The 16,954-nt window shown below is 51.6% G+C and overlaps 6 protein-coding genes across 6 annotated transcripts; 3 read left to right on the top strand and 3 right to left on the bottom strand.

The window, feature by feature from the left end:
- Nucleotides 1-512: 512 nt before the first annotated feature.
- On the bottom strand, nucleotides 513-3,637 carry JCM6883_002312 (NAD(P)/FAD-dependent oxidoreductase; the record flags this gene model as incomplete). Its single annotated transcript, XM_076628995.1, has 6 exons — nucleotides 513-647; nucleotides 712-777; nucleotides 867-1,584; nucleotides 1,645-2,229; nucleotides 2,621-3,093; nucleotides 3,155-3,637. The coding sequence occupies 6 exons, from the start codon at nucleotides 3,635-3,637 to the stop codon at nucleotides 513-515; spliced, it is 2,460 nt and encodes an 819-aa protein (XP_076491178.1).
- Nucleotides 3,638-5,166: 1,529 nt separating this feature from the next.
- Nucleotides 5,167-7,573, top strand: JCM6883_002311 (uncharacterized protein; the record flags this gene model as incomplete). Its single annotated transcript, XM_076628994.1, has 9 exons — nucleotides 5,167-5,347; nucleotides 5,409-5,522; nucleotides 5,586-5,924; nucleotides 5,986-6,184; nucleotides 6,291-6,535; nucleotides 6,614-6,789; nucleotides 6,848-7,043; nucleotides 7,112-7,216; nucleotides 7,278-7,573. The coding sequence occupies 9 exons, from the start codon at nucleotides 5,167-5,169 to the stop codon at nucleotides 7,571-7,573; spliced, it is 1,851 nt and encodes a 616-aa protein (XP_076491177.1).
- A 1,340-nt stretch (nucleotides 7,574-8,913) lies between these two features.
- Nucleotides 8,914-9,435, bottom strand: JCM6883_002310 (F-box protein; the record flags this gene model as incomplete). The annotated part of the gene is made up of 1 exon (XM_076628993.1): nucleotides 8,914-9,435. One exon carries the CDS (start codon nucleotides 9,433-9,435, stop codon nucleotides 8,914-8,916), a length of 522 nt encoding a protein of 173 aa, XP_076491176.1.
- Nucleotides 9,436-10,029: 594 nt separating this feature from the next.
- JCM6883_002309 (uncharacterized protein) lies at nucleotides 10,030-12,025 on the top strand (the record flags this gene model as incomplete). Its single annotated transcript, XM_076628992.1, has 10 exons — nucleotides 10,030-10,203; nucleotides 10,268-10,379; nucleotides 10,456-10,761; nucleotides 10,832-10,949; nucleotides 11,019-11,164; nucleotides 11,229-11,281; nucleotides 11,345-11,364; nucleotides 11,429-11,606; nucleotides 11,668-11,814; nucleotides 11,879-12,025. The coding sequence occupies 10 exons, from the start codon at nucleotides 10,030-10,032 to the stop codon at nucleotides 12,023-12,025; spliced, it is 1,401 nt and encodes a 466-aa protein (XP_076491175.1).
- A 407-nt stretch (nucleotides 12,026-12,432) lies between these two features.
- JCM6883_002308 (uncharacterized protein) lies at nucleotides 12,433-15,994 on the top strand (the record flags this gene model as incomplete). The annotated part of the gene is made up of 6 exons (XM_076628991.1): nucleotides 12,433-12,713; nucleotides 12,815-13,254; nucleotides 13,327-14,075; nucleotides 14,143-14,754; nucleotides 14,813-15,361; nucleotides 15,419-15,994. The coding sequence occupies 6 exons, from the start codon at nucleotides 12,433-12,435 to the stop codon at nucleotides 15,992-15,994; spliced, it is 3,207 nt and encodes a 1,068-aa protein (XP_076491174.1).
- A 149-nt stretch (nucleotides 15,995-16,143) lies between these two features.
- JCM6883_002307 (uncharacterized protein) lies at nucleotides 16,144-16,952 on the bottom strand (the record flags this gene model as incomplete). The annotated part of the gene is made up of 5 exons (XM_076628990.1): nucleotides 16,144-16,197; nucleotides 16,261-16,481; nucleotides 16,553-16,729; nucleotides 16,830-16,875; nucleotides 16,947-16,952. The coding sequence occupies 5 exons, from the start codon at nucleotides 16,950-16,952 to the stop codon at nucleotides 16,144-16,146; spliced, it is 504 nt and encodes a 167-aa protein (XP_076491173.1).
- Between the last annotated feature and the right edge of the window lie 2 nt (nucleotides 16,953-16,954).

The following is a 16,954-nucleotide window of genomic DNA, read 5'->3' as shown; positions in this document are numbered from 1 at the left end:
AAGCTAGGGAATGTAGGCTATGCATACAGTGATGATAGACGAGGCAGGGAGTAGGGTGTCCGGGACTGGAGAGAATGAGTCAATCTTTTTTCATTTTTATCTTCCATTTGAAGTGGTTCTTTTCTCTCTCTCTGTCTCTGTCTGTGGTCCCGAATTCTGCGATGAAAAAATGGTTATGTTTCTGCATCATACATCTACTTGGCTCAGAGAAGGGAGAATGTCAGGAAAAGAGAGGAAGGCGCTTGAACACTTTCGCAACTGTTAACTATCGGTCTTGCGTCTACTTCGATGATTCCGATTGACAGTCTCATAGTCCCAAGTATAGACAAGTATCTCCTACTAAAGCTACTAATCCCTCGAGACATCAGCTCGTTCTGTCGCGAGAGTGCGACAACCGAACGAGAACAGCAGTTTTACGGAGAAAATTTATTCTCGCTTTTGTCGCTAGGTCTCGAGCAAGCTCAAGCTCTCAGCGTGAGAATCTGGTATTGCTATCCAAGCACCGTACTAAGCTACACCTCGATTCCGAATCGTCTAGGGCTGAGATCGGACACGTCCGCGCTCGATTTGCGATCAAGCAGCATTTCCGCAATGACTTTGCCACTTCCTGGACCGAGCGTGATTCCCTGAAGGAAGCTGAGCATCAGCTACTAAATTCAGAGTCGTCGCGGAAGAGAGACAGCTTTCCCAGGGACCATGGCCTGTTGAGACGAGGACGTTCTTTTCGAGGAATCCGACGATAGGTTCTCGATCACTCGAGATGGGTCGATAGCAGAACTGAGAAGAGACCCCGAATGGAGAGACATCAGTATGCATGCCTGAAAGGACAAGTCGACTCGGAACTTGGGTCGGAAGAGGAAAGTCACCTGAGTTCGTTCAATGACTGCTCCATTCTCCTCCTTTAGGAACGGACTGACCGCGCCTGCAGCTCGTTTCAATCTCCCAACGCATTCATCATCGATCATCCCCTTGACCTCATCCACGGTCTCCGGTAATTTATTCGGTAATCCAACTTTACTCGACGGTGCCGAGTCCGGAATCGAGTTCTCTCCCGCAATGTACACCTGTCCATTCTTCCTGACGAAGAACTCGGGTGCTCGTGTGTAACCTCGTCGTTTCTCGTCTTCCGATAGACCTCTCGCGAGTCCGAATGATTCTCCGTGAACTCCTGACGCTGCTCCATCTATCCCGGCAAAGACTGCTTCAGAGGGCAGCTCCTTCGCTCTGTTGGTCGACTCTGAGGGGACAAACGAGTCGAGACAGGGTCGAATGAGGAGCGAGTGGCCGGGGAGACAAGTGATCGGGATTTGAGGGAGATTGAGCTGCTCGCAGACGTGAGCTGACCAGGGTCCAGCGGCGATGACTAGTTTGTCGAAAGAGATGTCGATCGCCGAAGGGGAAGGGAAATCGCCGGAAGGGTGAGGGGAGAAAGTAATGCTCGAGCGGGAATCGACGGTTGGGGTGGAACCCGATTGCGTCGGTGGCCGTCGTAGTGATGTAGCTCGTCCGAATCGAATCGAGAAGCGATCCGGAAAGGTCGTCGAGAGGTAGCGAAAGAGAGTTTGACAAAATTCAAGAGGATCTCTGCGAACGAGTGGCCGAGTCAGACCCGCCGCTGGCACAACATAGCGGTGATCAGCTTACACTTGACCTACTCCTCCCTCCAGACTCAGCTCTTCCGCTTCTCCTTCAACCCAAACTCCCGGAGGTAATTTCCCTTGGTTGACCTCGATATTCTCTTTCCCCTTTCCGCCCGGCAGTGTTCGATACGCTGATCGATGGACTGGGTGACCAACGCTCAATCCTACCGCTCCACATTCTCTCCAACCAAAGTTCTGTGCGCCGTCGAGGAGTTCAGCGAGCTCGACATGACACTTCCAGCTTTCCCTCGCGAGATCTTGTGATGACGGGTCGTGCCAGCTCGGTCCCCCTCCTATGAACCCTCCAGCGTAAGACGAAGCTCCTCCTGCTACGGTGCGCTCGGTTGAAGATTCGAGAATTGTGACTTTGGTCGAAGGCGAGCCGCGAGAGAGTGTGTAGAAGGCCGAGCATAGACCCATGATACCCGAGCCGATTATGATCACTTCCGTCAGAGGCAGCAGTCGCTCTAGTGGTCGGAGTGTTGAGCTGCTGGCGGTTAAAGATGAAGAAGTTCCGAGTTCAATTCCGAGCGGAGCTTCCTTCCTTCGGTCTCGAGCGTAGAAGTATGAAGCGCACAGAAGATTCGAACTTTATTGATTGAGCGGCACGAGGTAAGTAGCGGTTCGACGATCATGAAGAGGTTGAAATGCGGTTTCGACTTCGACTTCGCTTCGCAAGGAGTCCTTGCGAAGACGTTCGTAAGACGTCGACCGGCAGTGAAGAACGTGAACAAAGCATTCCATACAGTGAACAGGTAATAACCAGAAAAAAACGAGGCAAAGAACAGCTTCCGACAGAATAGAATTAAGCTTCGACTTTTCCACCCGTGGATTGATCAATCTCCTCTGATACTTCCGGTATTCCGTGTGCGTAGCTATTGCAGAGGTTTCCGGAATATCTGTTGTCCAAGGAGAGAAATGTCAAGGAGACTAGCGGGTAGAGAGGGAGCGAAAAATCTCGCAAACTTTACCAAATTCACCAACACTCTCCAAAACTCAATTTGATCCCTCTTTCCGCAAACCTATCCATCAGTTCAGTTGCTTCGTTTCCTTCAGGGTGTCCATCTTTCCACACACAGGTGAAGTTGACCATCCTGAGATCGCTCGTGGCCGGAAGAGTTTGAAGGAGCGACAGACACATAACACCCGAGGTATCCTTGTTGATGTGTTCGATCGAGAGATTGACGAGACGGGGAGGAAGAGTGTTGCCCAGTTGTTCGGATTCGATGAGGTGGACGGTTGCGAAGCTTCCAACTTGATCGGCAAGGACGAGGGTACCAAGGGAGAAGAGTGGCGGAAGGACTTGCGCGGCGCTCTCGGCCGAGATCCAAATCTTTGTCGAGGTAGACGTCGAGGTATCGGAGGGATTGTTGTGATTGTACGAGGAGAGAAGGTAAGGATGAGTTGGATGCGCCAAGATTCCAGAAGCCTCGATACCGTCCCCGTAGAACCACTTCGCTCGTTTCGGGAAAATGCGCCAGACTGAAAGATGGAATCCTGTTGTTCTGACTGACGAGCTGATGACGTTCGATGGTTTCGTCCATCTCGGCCTGGTAGAATCTGGGGAGACCAAGATGAAAGTGTTTTGCTGAGGTGAAGAGTTGGAGAAGTTCATGGAGGAATTCCGTCGGTTTAGGGTCAAGGAGTGAGGTTGGCGGCATCTCCTCGTCGCCTGGGAAGGCCTCGTACGTCAAGTCGACATCGCGAACGAGGGAACGGAGGTACGAATTTTGGCGAAGGATAGAGAGGAGAGTTGTCGTTTTCGGCTGCAATCCGTACCACATCGTCTCAATCCGCTCATGCCCACGTGTTTCTTCGATGTGATATTCGAGAGCCTGAATGCGAACGGTCTCGTAGAGTCGTACTCGAGCTACCGAGAGGAGAGCTTTCGAAGTCAAACAACAACGAGTGAGGTCTTGATGGTTCTTCACGTGTTCGAAGATGCATTCGAGCGCGTCGTAAGGGATGAAGGGAGTGATCGAGGGTTGAGATTCCATCGTGGTCGGGAGAGGTGGTCGGAAGAGGTGGTCGTAAGAAGAGGGCGAGAGAGGATGGAGGGGTTGATCTGGATCCAGTTCAGGAAAGTGTCAGTCGAGAATCTTTTTCGCATGACAGGAACTTCATGAGGGAGCAACTTACAGAGGAGAATCCAGGAGGAAAGTGAGGAGAAGAAGGAGAACAGCCGAACGATTCGAAGTCTCGAGCTGAAACGCAAGGCGATCTGTGCTCTCCCAAGTACCGCGGCAAGTCCGATGGCATGCAGCGTAAGGACGAAACGTTCTCATCTGCTTGGATCAACATTCTCCTCTCGGATACAGCGACTGTGTCTGTTGAGCGACGAAAAAAGAATGAAACTAAAGCCACCTTTAGCGGACACGAATGCTCGAGTGGACGAGCTTCACCGATGTCAGTAGAGTGCTGCCAAGGAAGACGGAAGTTGAGAGAACCTCGCTCGACGCTCAGGTGAAGGAAAAAGGAAAAACATACAGAGTTGGGCCAAATCTACCATGTCTGTAGTCAAATTGATCCCACGTTGCCCATCCACAGATCCCCCAGCAGACCACAGTCTGTACATGTTTCTGTCAGGCCGAGGCGCAGGCAGATCACATCGAAGGAGCACTGAAGGACCGAAGAAGCGACTGTTTTCTGATTTGTCGGTTTAGGTGACATCTCCTTCTCCCTTCTCGATCGCTCGTCGTCCTCCATACCTGCCGCGAATACACGATCGCCAGGTACCGGAGTGAATCCTGATCTGCGAGCTCGGCGTATTCGAGTCCTGTCGAAGTTTCGAGAGGACGACGATGATGAACGAGAAGCTCCATCTTTCCATCACCGAAATTGTCTTTGCTTCTGAACCTCGAGTAGCCGCGAAGAAGTAAAGCTGTGCATCGGCTCGGAGCGGCATGGCAGAGGTGGTGGTGAAGCTGCGGAGGAGGAGAGGGGAGAGAAAGATTGAGGCCGTCAGTCTGACGACTTATCGGTAGAACTCGAAGAACATGTCTGCGGGGTCACAACCTACAGTCTGATCGGCAAGGCGAAGCGGAGCCGAGAGGCGCAGCTGAGGAACGACGGAAGGAGGAGAAGGGCGAGGTCGAGAACGATGAGAATCCGCGCTCGCTGCGACTTGCGGATACCGAGAGTGGATCGTTCACGTTATAGCGCGCCGTTGTTAGTCGAGAATCATAGGTGAGGTAAACAGGAGAAAGGCAACCAGACGGTAGTTCTGCGTTATCTCTCTATCTACCTCCTTCGACGACACTTGCGATCACCGATTGTGGACTAAACAGACAGTGAGTATGCTGGTATTGCTTCAGCGGGGATCACAGGGCTCGCGAGACGGGAGTCGGACGCGAGAACAGCATCCTAGATCAAGGAAAGGTTGAATGACTGTCAGAGGTCGAGGAGGGCTATCTGGCGATCCCAAGATGGTCTCAGTCGGATCAGAGACCATAGAAAAGCATTCTGCAGGCCAACTCGTTGGAAAAGGGACGGACTATGCTGACTTTTTGAGTTCGCAGGTTTCGCAATGTCGGCTGCAGCCCTCAAGGCCGAGGCAAACGATCTCTTTGCAAGAGGAGAATGGCAAAGTGCAGCTCAATCATACTTGAAGGCACTCGCACTCGTTGAAGAATCGGATCTCGTGACGAAAACGTCTCTTCTTTCGAATCGTTCTGCCTGCTTCATCAAGCTCTCCGAGTTCGATAAAGGTGAGTGAAGTCTGATATCGTGACTCGAAATAAAGTTGTTGATGGATCATCCTCGAGATAGCGATCGTCGATGCCAACCTTTGCATCAAAATTCGACCAAATTGGAGTCGAGGATTCGCGAGACGTGGTGAAGCGTACTCTGCTAAGCAGAACTTTGGTCTCGCCTGTTTCGCCTGTACGTACTGTAGATCGACTCGTCCTATTGCCCTGTACTCGGCCCGCTCACGAAACTCGCTAGACTCGGAGGCGATTCGGAACGCCGAAGACAAAGCTGCGAAATCCCGTTACGTTGCCACCCTCCAGACCGTCAAACAGAAACGACAACGTCAACCGGAGACAAGCTCTGTTTCGAGTGCTGCAAGGGCATTATCCCGCTCGTATGGTCGCAACGGTCACAAGAAATACCTCGACGCCAAACAATCGGGATACGAAGCGAAGCGAGGAGGAGGCGTTGAAATGATGATTTTCGCGTGGGAGGCGGCAGAGAAGGCTTATGTGACGCTCTTCCGAGCCATCGACGCTCCCATCGATACACTACTCGAGAACGGGAGGCCTAGATCGAGTTTGCTCTTCTCGGGTGAGTTGTGCAACTTACTTTCCCCTGCTTCGGCTCCACTCTGATACCCTTCATGTCGCAGTGTGCATTCTGCTCGATCACACAGCCTTTGCCGTTCCTCGTAACTTGGGAAATAGATACAAGGACAAATTCAACGCATTGATGACCTGCGAATCCGAAGATTTCGATGTCACGAAGTACCTCGACGGACGTCACTGGAACGGGGAGGAGATTATCGTGGACTTGATAGAGCAGGGGGAAAACCGAGAGGTTTGGGAAAAGTGAGTTTCCCCCTCCTTGAATTGGACTTGATGTTGATCTATCCGGCTCACTGTTATCCTCTTGTCAGTATTCGTGTTCCGCTTGCGGTGTTGATCCACGGGTTAGTCCTCAGGGCCTTCATGAAAGCTTCACGGAACAGACACGGTCGGTCCTCCTCTGCTTCATTCAATCTACCGGTAGGAAGCTCACCGGCACAATTCGACTCGTCTCAGCTGAAGCGATGGAACTTCTTGAGCTCGCGATCGAGCTCATCGATGAAAGCAACCGAGTCTGGTCGGGAATTCCCTTCAGCGAGAAAGGGATAACCTTTAGCTCGGCTTTTCGGAGGTGGATCACAGTCGAAGCTTTGCGTGAGTTCACTCTCTGTTCTCTCTCATCCGCCGAGCCGCAGGATTCGACTTTGAGGACTAATTTCCATCTCTTAACAGATGATCGTGTCGAAGGGAATCAAATCGCCGAAGATGAATCCGCGAAAGCTGCCTTTTCTCTCGAATCGATCGAATCAGCGGCCAGGTCTATCATCAAAGAGAACCCTCAAGGGAAATGGAGGAATGCCGATGAAATCTCTGCGAGAGAGGTACACTGGTCGAGGCTCGGCTTCTACGTGCGTTCTCCCCCTCGCTCTCGTCTCGGCGCGACGCCGACTTTCGTCACTGTTCCAGGTCATGCCGACTGTTCGAGCTAATCTAGCTCTCGGTTACTGTTCGGCTCAAAGAGCTAGAGCTCCTCCCGTCTCTCTCAATGCCAAGGCCGATTCCGTAGGTACCGCTGATCTCGTTGACGCCAGGAAAGCTGCACGGTACTATGATCTCGCGTATCAGCTTCTTCCCGATGATCATTATCGAAAACCTGACATCGGTTTTCAAGCTCTCGAACAGTGAAGTCTGTTTCTCAGCTTCACAGGGACCAAATTTGCTGACGCACAGTCGTGACACTCGCTAGACATCTACTCGCTGGAGGCAAGACAATCAGACAGTTTCTGGAACGGGCGAAGGAAATCAGCGACGTTCTTCAAGAGTTGCTACCTATCTGTGAGTTGTTTCTAATCTCATCTTTTCGCGAGCGTGTCGATAAATCCTGCTTGCAAAATAGTCAGCGAACTCGAAGAGGAAGAAGAAGAAGAAGAAGGACCTGCTCGTGCTTTCGTCAATCGAAAAGCCGACTATCTGATGACATGGCTCGAATCGCCAAAAGCTGAATCTCGAAATGGTGTCGCACCGCTTGATCTCGTCTTGAAGCCAGTGCCTATAGTCAACGTCGTTACGACTACCACCAAGCAGGAGACGCTCGATGAGCACGAACTCCTCACTGATGCTTTTTGGGCGTCTCTACCGGGCGACGTCCCTCTGAGTGCCGAGGTGCTACAGGTTGGCAACGCTACTTCCTAGATCTTCTGTTGCCCTTATGTTGTTGTATCTTTGCTGTTTGGAATCATGCTTTCGAAATTCGCATGTTGAGCTTGGATTATTTAACGTCGTCTCCCTGATTTCCGTGTTGCGAGCCTTACAAGCGAGATATAGCTCGAGCCAAGAGCATGAGGGCGGTTGGTAGAAGGTAGAGATCGGCCGGAAGGCTCAGTCTCGACTTGAGCTCGTTCTGTCATTTTGTTTCGAGAGTGCGGCGATTTCTCGCTTTGCTTGGTTCAATTCGCGGTTCGAAGTTCCACGGCTGTCCTTCCCAGGGATGTGTCAATCCAGACATCAATCGGACAGAGATACGGATCGAGCAAAACAACGAAAGATGCGGGAGCAGCTTGACGGGGCCGGAGGGAATGAGTAGAGTAGGTCAGAAGATCCTGGAAAGAGGGCTATGGGAGGCTATGAGATGTTGAGATAAAGCTCAGGCGTGTCGTAAAACAAGCAAGAGGGAAAAGCACTTTCGTATAAGTCTGATGCGACATAAAACTCGACGAAGGGCAATTCGCTTCGACCAAGCTGCAAGGCCAGAAATACGACGATGAGCGAGGACGAAAACATCTTTGCAAAGTCGCAGATTGTGAAAAGCAAGACCAAACAACTTTACAATCACGGTTTTTACAGTTCTCCAATTCACCTCACATCCTCTCCCACTTCTTCGACGATCCGCATCGTTGAGCAACTGAGAGATGGCGAGGTTATCCCTGTCTACGGAGACCGACGATCAGTTTCGAGGCAAGCGAGCGAAGAAAGCAGAAATCCTACCGGAACTCTTTAACTGCGACGTCGAACGAGTCTGACTTGTCGTCAAAGTACGAAAGAACTGCTCAGAACGCGAAGGGTCAGAAGGAGAAGCTTCACCTGACAGAAGAGATCGAACAGCTTACCGATTCAACGATACGAAAATTTCAGTCCAAAAGTCAACCTGATTCCTCTCCTCCCAAAGTCCTCACCCAATTTGTCCTTCTCCTTCTTCTCGGAAGCCTCTTGCGAACCTTTCGGGCGTGACTCCGCTCCGAGGCGGAATTTCTCCACGAGAGTTACCCTCTTCTCACTACTCGTCGCCGGAAGAGCATGTAGGAATGAACGAAAAACTTCGAGGGACGTCGTCGTGCGCTTGTATTCAATTTTGAGATGAGCGAGCTGGGAAGGGAGTACATTCGCGAGGGCTTCCGTCATGAGCTGGTTGAAGAAAGCTGGGTCGAGAGAAGTATCGTCAAGGGAGAGGAAACGGAGGGAGGAGAGGGGCGGGAGGAGGCGAATGAGACGAGTGATTGATGAATGCGTCGAACCGGGGAGTAGCTCCGGGCCGGTTAGAAGCATAAGAGAGAGACGTTCGAGATAGGCGAAACTCGTGAGGTCCAAATCGCTGTCGAGGAGAATAGATAGACGGCGGTCTCTGCTCGGCGCTGAGAAGGAAGATAAGCGAAGTGGAAGTGCCTTGCTGAAGTCAGGAGTTGAACGAGCTCGTCGAGAAGTTTCGTCGGTTCGTAGGGGAGTGCCGGAATCAGCGGTTGTTCTGGATCTGGTACGTCGACCCATGAGCCTCCCCAGTTGATCGCGCGAACCAGCGATACAAGATGAGGGTGTTGGCGGAGCACCGAAAGGAGCGCATTCGTATTCGGCGCAATCCCGTATTCCGGCGGCAGATCGTCTCGATCTCCCCGGGAAATATGGTCATAGGCCATGATCCAAATGCGGATAGTGTCGTAGAGTCGGGGTTGAGCGACCCGAAGGAAGATCTTCGAGGTCAAACAGCATTGAACGAGGTCCCGATTGTCCTCCACGTAGTCGAAGATGCACTTGAGGACATCGTATGGGAGAGAGAGCGACATCGAGAGAAAGCCGAGTCGGTGCCAGCAGTCGGAAGGGAGACAAAGGAGCGAGAGGAACGATGATCTGGTTGAAGTCGACGAAATCGAAAATCGAATGAATTGAAGGTGTTCCCAATGAAGCCGAGGAGAGGAGCGTCAAGCTTACAGGAGTTTAAGTTCGCAGTAAAGTATCGCCTGTAGGCAGAACGGCTATGGCGAGAAGAAGGGATGTCGAGAGATCAAGTTGTGATTAATTTCGAGCGATCTGTGCGCCGCGGCAATCCGAAACAGCGTCAGCGCGCAAGCTCAATACTCAGTCTTCGCGAGGAAACACGGACCAGGCGTGTCCACGCGGCTGTGGTCGAGAAGTGGAGAAGAACAGATTCGCCGGAGAGAAGAGAGCACGGAAGAATCGTTTCTAGACGTACCGATACTGATCCTACTGCGGAACGCAAGACTGGGTGGGCAAGAGCGAACACGTAAACCTTTTAGTCGAAACAAGCGCGGAGTGAGAAACGCAAGATCTGTTGAGCCGAAACTTCCGAATCGTTTTGGATTGTTACCACCTCGGCTTTCCAGGCTCCTTTTCACGATCCATATCATAACATATCGACCATGGTTGCAGCACCTTTCGACGCCCACGCCTTAGCTTCCCATCGAGCCGCGAACCCTTCTTTACGAATTCGAATTGTCGGAGCTGGAATCGGAGGACTCGCAGCCGCACTTGCTTGCGCTCGACTAGGATTCACAGATGTTGTAGTATACGAGAACGCTCCGGAGATCGCAGAGGTACGCTCATCGCTCTCTTCCTGTTGCGGGGCGAAACTGACTCAACTTTCCGCTTCTTTTGCAGGTTGGAGCTGGTATTCAAGTCGCACCGAATCAAGCAAGGATCTTACGTAGGTTAGGAGTCTTGGAGGACCTTGAACCTTCAGCTTGTCGACTCGACAAAATCTCCCTTCGTCGTTCGTTCTTCTCCCTCTCTTTCCTCTTCTTTTGCCCCGAATCCGGTCTAATTCTGCATTCTGCACACCTCTACAGGTTACCAAGACAACTCGGTACTCGGTACTGCCCCTCTCTCATCAGTTCCAGAGAACTACGGAGCTCCAATTTGGGTCGTCCACCGAGCCGATCTTCAACGAGTTCTCCGAGTCGGAGCCGAACGAGAAGGAGTCAAGATCTTGACCGGTCATTGCTGCACGGATGTCAACTTTGAGGAGTCGAAATTGTTGGTCAAGACGGCGAAGGGAGAGGAATGGGCCGAAGGAGATGTCATTATCGCGGCGGATGGAATCAAGAGTATTATGAGGGAAAAGATGTTGGCTTTGAGTGGTCTCAAGGATGAAGGTGAGCTTGAGTATCGCCTCCACCGAAGAGTCGGGAGGAAGCTGACGGTAGCGGCGATGACTCCTCGCAGGTCGAGCAACTGGAGATGCCGCTTACCGAATCATTATTCCTCGCGAGAAGCTCGAAGATGATCCTGAACTACTACAACTCGTCACTGAAAAGGTCGGAATTCGATGGATGGGACCTGGGTAAGTCGATTCAAGCAAGTTTATGAGTTTTTTTCGTTCTCATACTCATCTTGGAACTCGATTGCACAGAGGACACATCATGGCTTACCCGATCAAAGATCATCAAGTGTACAACATGGTTCTCTTACACCCCGACGTCAACAACACTACCGAAAGTTGGACGAGCAAGGGAAGCAAGAAACAAATGCTCGATTTCTATGGAGAATGGTGCCCGAGTGAGTCTCTTCTCTGTAATGTCTCCTTTAGGCGCGAGGACTGATAGACTATCTCGATTCAAAGCTGTTCAAAAACTTCTCAACTTTGTCGATGAAGATTCGGTGATGGAGTGGAAGGTGAGCTCCAAACCCCTCTTATCGTCATGTTAGCGCTTGCTGACAGCTTGTGTGACTCGACAGCTCATGGATCACGAGAAGCTGTGAGTGTTCATCCTTTCTTTCAGCAGCGAGATCGAGAAGCTGATAGTTGATCCTTTCTCACAGACCATTCTGGATCGAAGAGTGCACCGCTCTGATGGGAGACGCTTGTCACCCTATGCTTCCTTACGTCGCTCAAGGTGCCGCCCAAGCTATCGAAGACGGAGCCGTTCTCGGTGTCGTTCTCAGTGGAGTTCCAGCTGGATCGAGACAAAGCATCAAGAATGCTTTACTTCTCTACCAAGTGAGTCTCCCTCAGTCCTCTTGTCACATCCAGCTCACTGACCCGTTGGTACGCTATTCAGGAAGTACGCAAGTCAAGAGCAGAAGCGATTCAAGCTTCGGCTGCCGACACAAGGATTTCGCTCCATCTTCCCGACGGCAAGAAGCAACAAGAGCGAGATGAAAAGATCCGCCTGGCTTCAAAGGGTCAAGGTCCCAATCCTGACAAAGTACGTCGAATCACCTCAAAGACAGCCTGATCACGAGCTGACTTTGGGAGCGTTTCGGACACAGTGGTCGGACAAGAGTTGGCAAGAATTCATGTGGAAGACGGATTGTGTCGTCCAAGCGAACGAACGTCTAGGTCAATTGGAGGAAGGATCTCAAGTACAACAACGAGATGCTCAACTGCCCGTTGGAGCAGTCTCCGCCGCCGCATGAATGAAGGAAACGAAAACGACCTCAAGATTTTGTATTTGTTTTCTGTCTGTGTGCTTATTGGGTTTCAACTCGGTGACTGTCTCTCATTGATGTAGTGTGTACATATCCTGCCTTATTCATTAGCTCTCTCTCGTGCTCTTCATCGTTGCAAGACTATTCAACATTGTCGTTGTTTCCTCTCGGGTTGCGAAACCAGGCGAAACTCGATTTTGAGATTCGAACTTCGACCTTTTCTGCCGCTCTTGCTGTGGATACATATAGAAGTTCACAGATCGTCACCGACAGCACCTGACGGTGCGAGCAGTGATTGCGAAATTCGCGGACTCATCGTCGATTTCAGTCAACTTCTCGCTCTCAACCTTTCATCGACTACATCTCCCGGCTCGAAAGATACGAGCCAACGACTGATGGTGGTACCATTAGACCTTCCACCCGGTCCTCCTCTCCCGACTTCACCTCCCCTCTCCCCTCCTCCTCTCTCGAGGAACGCGACGATACGACCTCACTCGACTCAATTAACCGGCTCTCCAAGACGTTCACCAGGAATATCAGGGTCAGGATGGGGTACACCGATCAAAGGGTCGCCTCAACTCGGAATGGGTAGACCGTTGTCAGCTGTTGAGTTATCGAGAACGAATTCAACTCCGAGTGCTGCTCAACTCGATCTCACTCTAGTGCCTTTGTCTCCGTGAGTCTACATTGTCTAGGATGCTGTCTGCATGTACGCTTTGAGTTGATGAGCTCTGTTGATTGACCCCACTTTGCTTTGTTCCTCTTTCACTCTGTCAGACTCCCCTCTCACCTCGCTCCCTTCCTCCATCCAATATCTCCCTTATCCTCTATCGAGAAGCGCAATCTCTTCACCTCGACCTACCTTCGAGCAGCATCCGCCGGGAACTCGGAGACCCTCGAATGGCTCCTTTCGATTCCTCCCGACCCTTCGCTCTCGAGCCAACAGAACGCCGCAAACGCCCGACGATTCTCTCTCACTGCCGCACAACTCAATAACGCCGATATTGACGGACTTCCGTTCCACTCACCACCGTTGGGGACGGAACAGGTCAAGAAACAGGAAGAATTGTCAGATTTGGCACCGAGGAAATGGGTAGATCTGGAAGCTACGGATGAAGAGGGAAATACTGCGTTGGGACTATGTGTCGCGTTGGGTCATTCGGAGGCGGTGAGAGTACTCGTAGAGAGCGGAGTAAGGGTAACTCAGCCGGATCAAGGTCAGTTCTCAGTCTTCATTCTCCTCTGCAAACTTCCCTCGCAAGCTAATCTCTTTCTCCATGCATGTGTAGCCGGCTGGACCCCTCTACATTGGGCAGTGCAGAATAACGACATTCCGATTGCTTCTTACCTCCTCAATCACCGAGCTTCTCCCCTCATCGCCTCTCACAAAGGTCTCACGCCTCGGGACCTCGTCAAGCCTGGCACCGAAGGCATCGCGATGCGGGAAGTGCTCAAGAGTGCATGGGAAGCCGCAGTCGAACGGGAACGAGCGAGAATGAGGGAAATGGAAGAATTCGATGAGAGTGCGGAAGGAAAGGAGCTGGCGGGAGGGAGCTCAGAGGGACCGACGAGGAGATCAGAATCGAGATTGAGCGTCGCTAGCTCAATAGCGGAAGCGAGTTGGTTAGAGGATCAGGAGAAAGCGGCAGAGAGGGTACGGGAAAAGGAGAGGAAGAAACGGTTGATTCTCGCGATGGACAGTGCTCGGAATTTAGATATCGACGTCGAGGTACTCGGGTTGGGGGAATCGAATACGGCACTGGAGGAGGACGAAGATTCGGATTCGGAAGGGATTCAAAACCCGTTCGAATGGGGTCGATGCCTACCGGATCAGATGATCGTGTTCACCCTCGACGACTTACCGACGCTGTTCGATGTGGTCATCACGACGATCAAACCGACAAGAAGACGGAAGTATCGAGTCATTCCCGCGAATGTTCTTTTCCTCTCTGCAAGATTCGCTCATCATTGGGGAACTCCGGAGCTACTTGAGGAATTGGTGATTGGTGCTATGGAACGGATAGAAGCAGCAGTGCATGTGAGTTTCTTCGATTTGCCCTCTGTGTGGAGTTCACTTTTGTGCTCATTATTCTCTTTCCCTGCAGAACCGACCGGACGACATGACAAATTGCGCCTTTTGGCTCTCCAACACCCTCCTCTTCCTTTACTATCTTCGTAAAGAACCGTCTCTCGCCCGTTCAACCGCAAACTATCAGCTTCACCTCTGCGACCTCATCAACGAAATCTTCGTTTTCGTCATTCGAGACGCCGAACGACGGATAGACCGAGTCCTCGAAGCCGCGATGCTCGAACACGAACCTCTCGCTGGATTTGAGGACGTCGCTTTCGAGGGAGAATGGGGGACAAGTCGATTCGTGAAGAAACTGACGGGGAGAGGGAGGAAAGCGAGTAACAATATACGATCGAGTACGAGCGCGATGAGTCTCTTCTCGGTCGCGAGTGGCGGAGATGGAGGTGGAAGTATAGCGGGGGACACAAGTTTCGATTCGGTTGGATCGACAGCGAGTCCTTCGAGAACGGTTTCGGCGAGTTTCGTGCCTCCTTCGGAAGCGACTCCCGCTAGTATCACGGCTCTCCTCGCTTCGACGCTCTTCATCCTACAAATCTATCAGATCCCTCCGAGTATCATCGTTCAAGCTTTCTCTCAGCTCTTCTACTGGATCTCGTGCGAGATTTTCAATCGGTTACTCAGTCAAGTGAGTCCTCTTCACTCTTTCGCTTATTTCGCTCAAGCTGACTCAGTCTCGTCCGCAGCGGAAGTACCTTTGTCGATCTCGAGCTATGCAAATTCGACTGAACGCCTCGAATCTTGAGGATTGGGCACGAGCGAATCGTTTCCCGACAAAGATGGTCTCCGTCCACTTTGCTCCTCTCAACCACCTTCTCCAATGGCTTCAATGTCTCTCCTCCGAGTCCTCGATCGACGGTCTCATCGGCACAATCCAATCTCTCCGTTCACTCAACCCACTTCAACTTCGCAGAGCCGTTCGAGATTATCGCTACGAAGTCGACGAAACGAAAATGGATGAAGAATGCGCTCAATACCTCGTTCAGATCCAGAAACAATGGGAACGGCAGAGAATGCAGAAGACGGTAGATGGATTGGCGAGTCCACCGACACCGGGAAGAAGGGAAGAAATGGAACGAGAAGCGGCGATGGAGGAAGCAGCTTCGGCGACGAGTTTACAGGAGGACGCGGTGAGAATGATTGCTGAAGTGTTCAGCGATCCAAACGAGTTCGGGTCGTATTCTCCTCCGCGAGCGACAGAAGCTTTGGGAGAACTACTCAATTCTCGATATATGGCGAGTCGATCAATCACTCCTTCCCAATGCCTCTTGCTAACCTGTCTACCCTCGTAGCTTCCCTTCGCCGTACCCTCCTCGGCAGAAATGCTCATCAACTTTGATCAACCCGACGCTTTCGGTCCTTTCGCCCCAAGTCGATCACGGACCAACACCTCTGGAGACGGAACAACAACTCCCCGCTCCCTCTCTCGTCTATCCTTCACTTCATCTTCTCGTCGCTCGACTATCGCCTCTCGCACCGATCTTGATCCCGACTCATCGACTCTCACTTCACCGAATCTTTCCCTGACTTCTTCCTCTGAACTAAAACCGAAAGAACCTTTCGTCCCTCTCCTACCCGACGACTTCTTCGCCGTCTGGGACGCCGCGAAGGCTAGAGCTGCTCGAAGCCATCACGGAGTCGCAGCGTTGGAAGGAGGAGGAGGAATCTCCGGAAGTTGGCAGAGTTGGAGAGATCACATGCCTGGAGAAGAGAGTGAAAGTGGTAGTGATCTTGAAGGGGACGGTGACGATGACGAGGAGGCAGAGGGTTCCGTCATCTATAGATCTGGCACAGGAGAGGGGAACAGCTCGTTCGAGAGTGATGGAGGAGTGATGGAAACTCCTCGACCTAGATCAGGCTTCCAGTAAATACCCTTTCGTTCCCCTTACTTTACTCGTTCGCAATTCGTATCTCTTGCTTTGTTTGTTCTTTGTCCTGTCCTTTTGGATTCTCGCATTCGCATCACTTTTTTTCGTTTTCCAATACTCGATACAATGCAGGGAGAGACTCTTGCGTCTTAAGCTCTATCGATTCTACTCTCAAACTCCATAATGGACACAGGTGCGCTTGCCTGCAGAGGTAGAGGAAGATGGATTAGCCGAAGCTCGAGTAGGGAGAAGAAACGTGAACTGACCTTTTCATCGTAATCGTTCCATTCAGTCTCCTCTAAACTGAGATCGATCTCGTCGAATTTCGTATTCGATTCCGCTCCCTTCGCTTGCCAAACCCCTTTCGGATCGAACTGAGTGATTTCACAACCTCGGCATTCGAGAACAGCGAGAGGGCCGAATTTCTGGTTCTCCGATTCTTCAAGAGTGTAGGCGGCTTTCGATCGAGAGAACGACTCGTCGAACGCTGCAAGCGACACGCGGCACGGTCAGCGATGATGCACGAGATCAAAGGAGGAGAAACAGGAGAAAACTGACAGATTGTATGTTCTCGACCGCACATCTTACATTTCCAGACCAAATGAGCCTCCCCTCGCGATCCACTGATGTCGTGTTGTTCCGTCGCATCGATTCCCATCCAGTTCGGGTGCTCTTCGCGACAACTTGTGCATTTAACTTTGAACATCCAGTTGAAGTCGTCTCCGAGGGGTTGGACTAGCCCACCAGAACGGATGTCAGCAAAACTCTGCTTCCCTCTGAGCGAGGTGCGGCCCTTTCAGCGATATGAATGCGGCAAGAGAGGTTTGATACTGACGATCAGTCAATCCCTCGAGCGTCGCCTTGATCGAGACCTTGAGTTTCTGTCATGGGCAAAGATACGATACTTTGCGTCAGTCTAGACTCGCTAGTAAGAGCAGGGAGGGTGACGTACGACCATAG

This window comes from Sporobolomyces salmoneus (genome assembly GCF_050403485.1).
Source record: "Sporobolomyces salmoneus JCM6883 DNA, S_salmoneus_JCM6883_v1_ctg3, whole genome shotgun sequence".
In the NCBI taxonomy this organism is placed as follows: domain Eukaryota; kingdom Fungi; phylum Basidiomycota; class Microbotryomycetes; order Sporidiobolales; family Sporidiobolaceae; genus Sporobolomyces; species Sporobolomyces salmoneus.
This window is presented reverse-complemented; position numbering and strand designations above follow the sequence as displayed.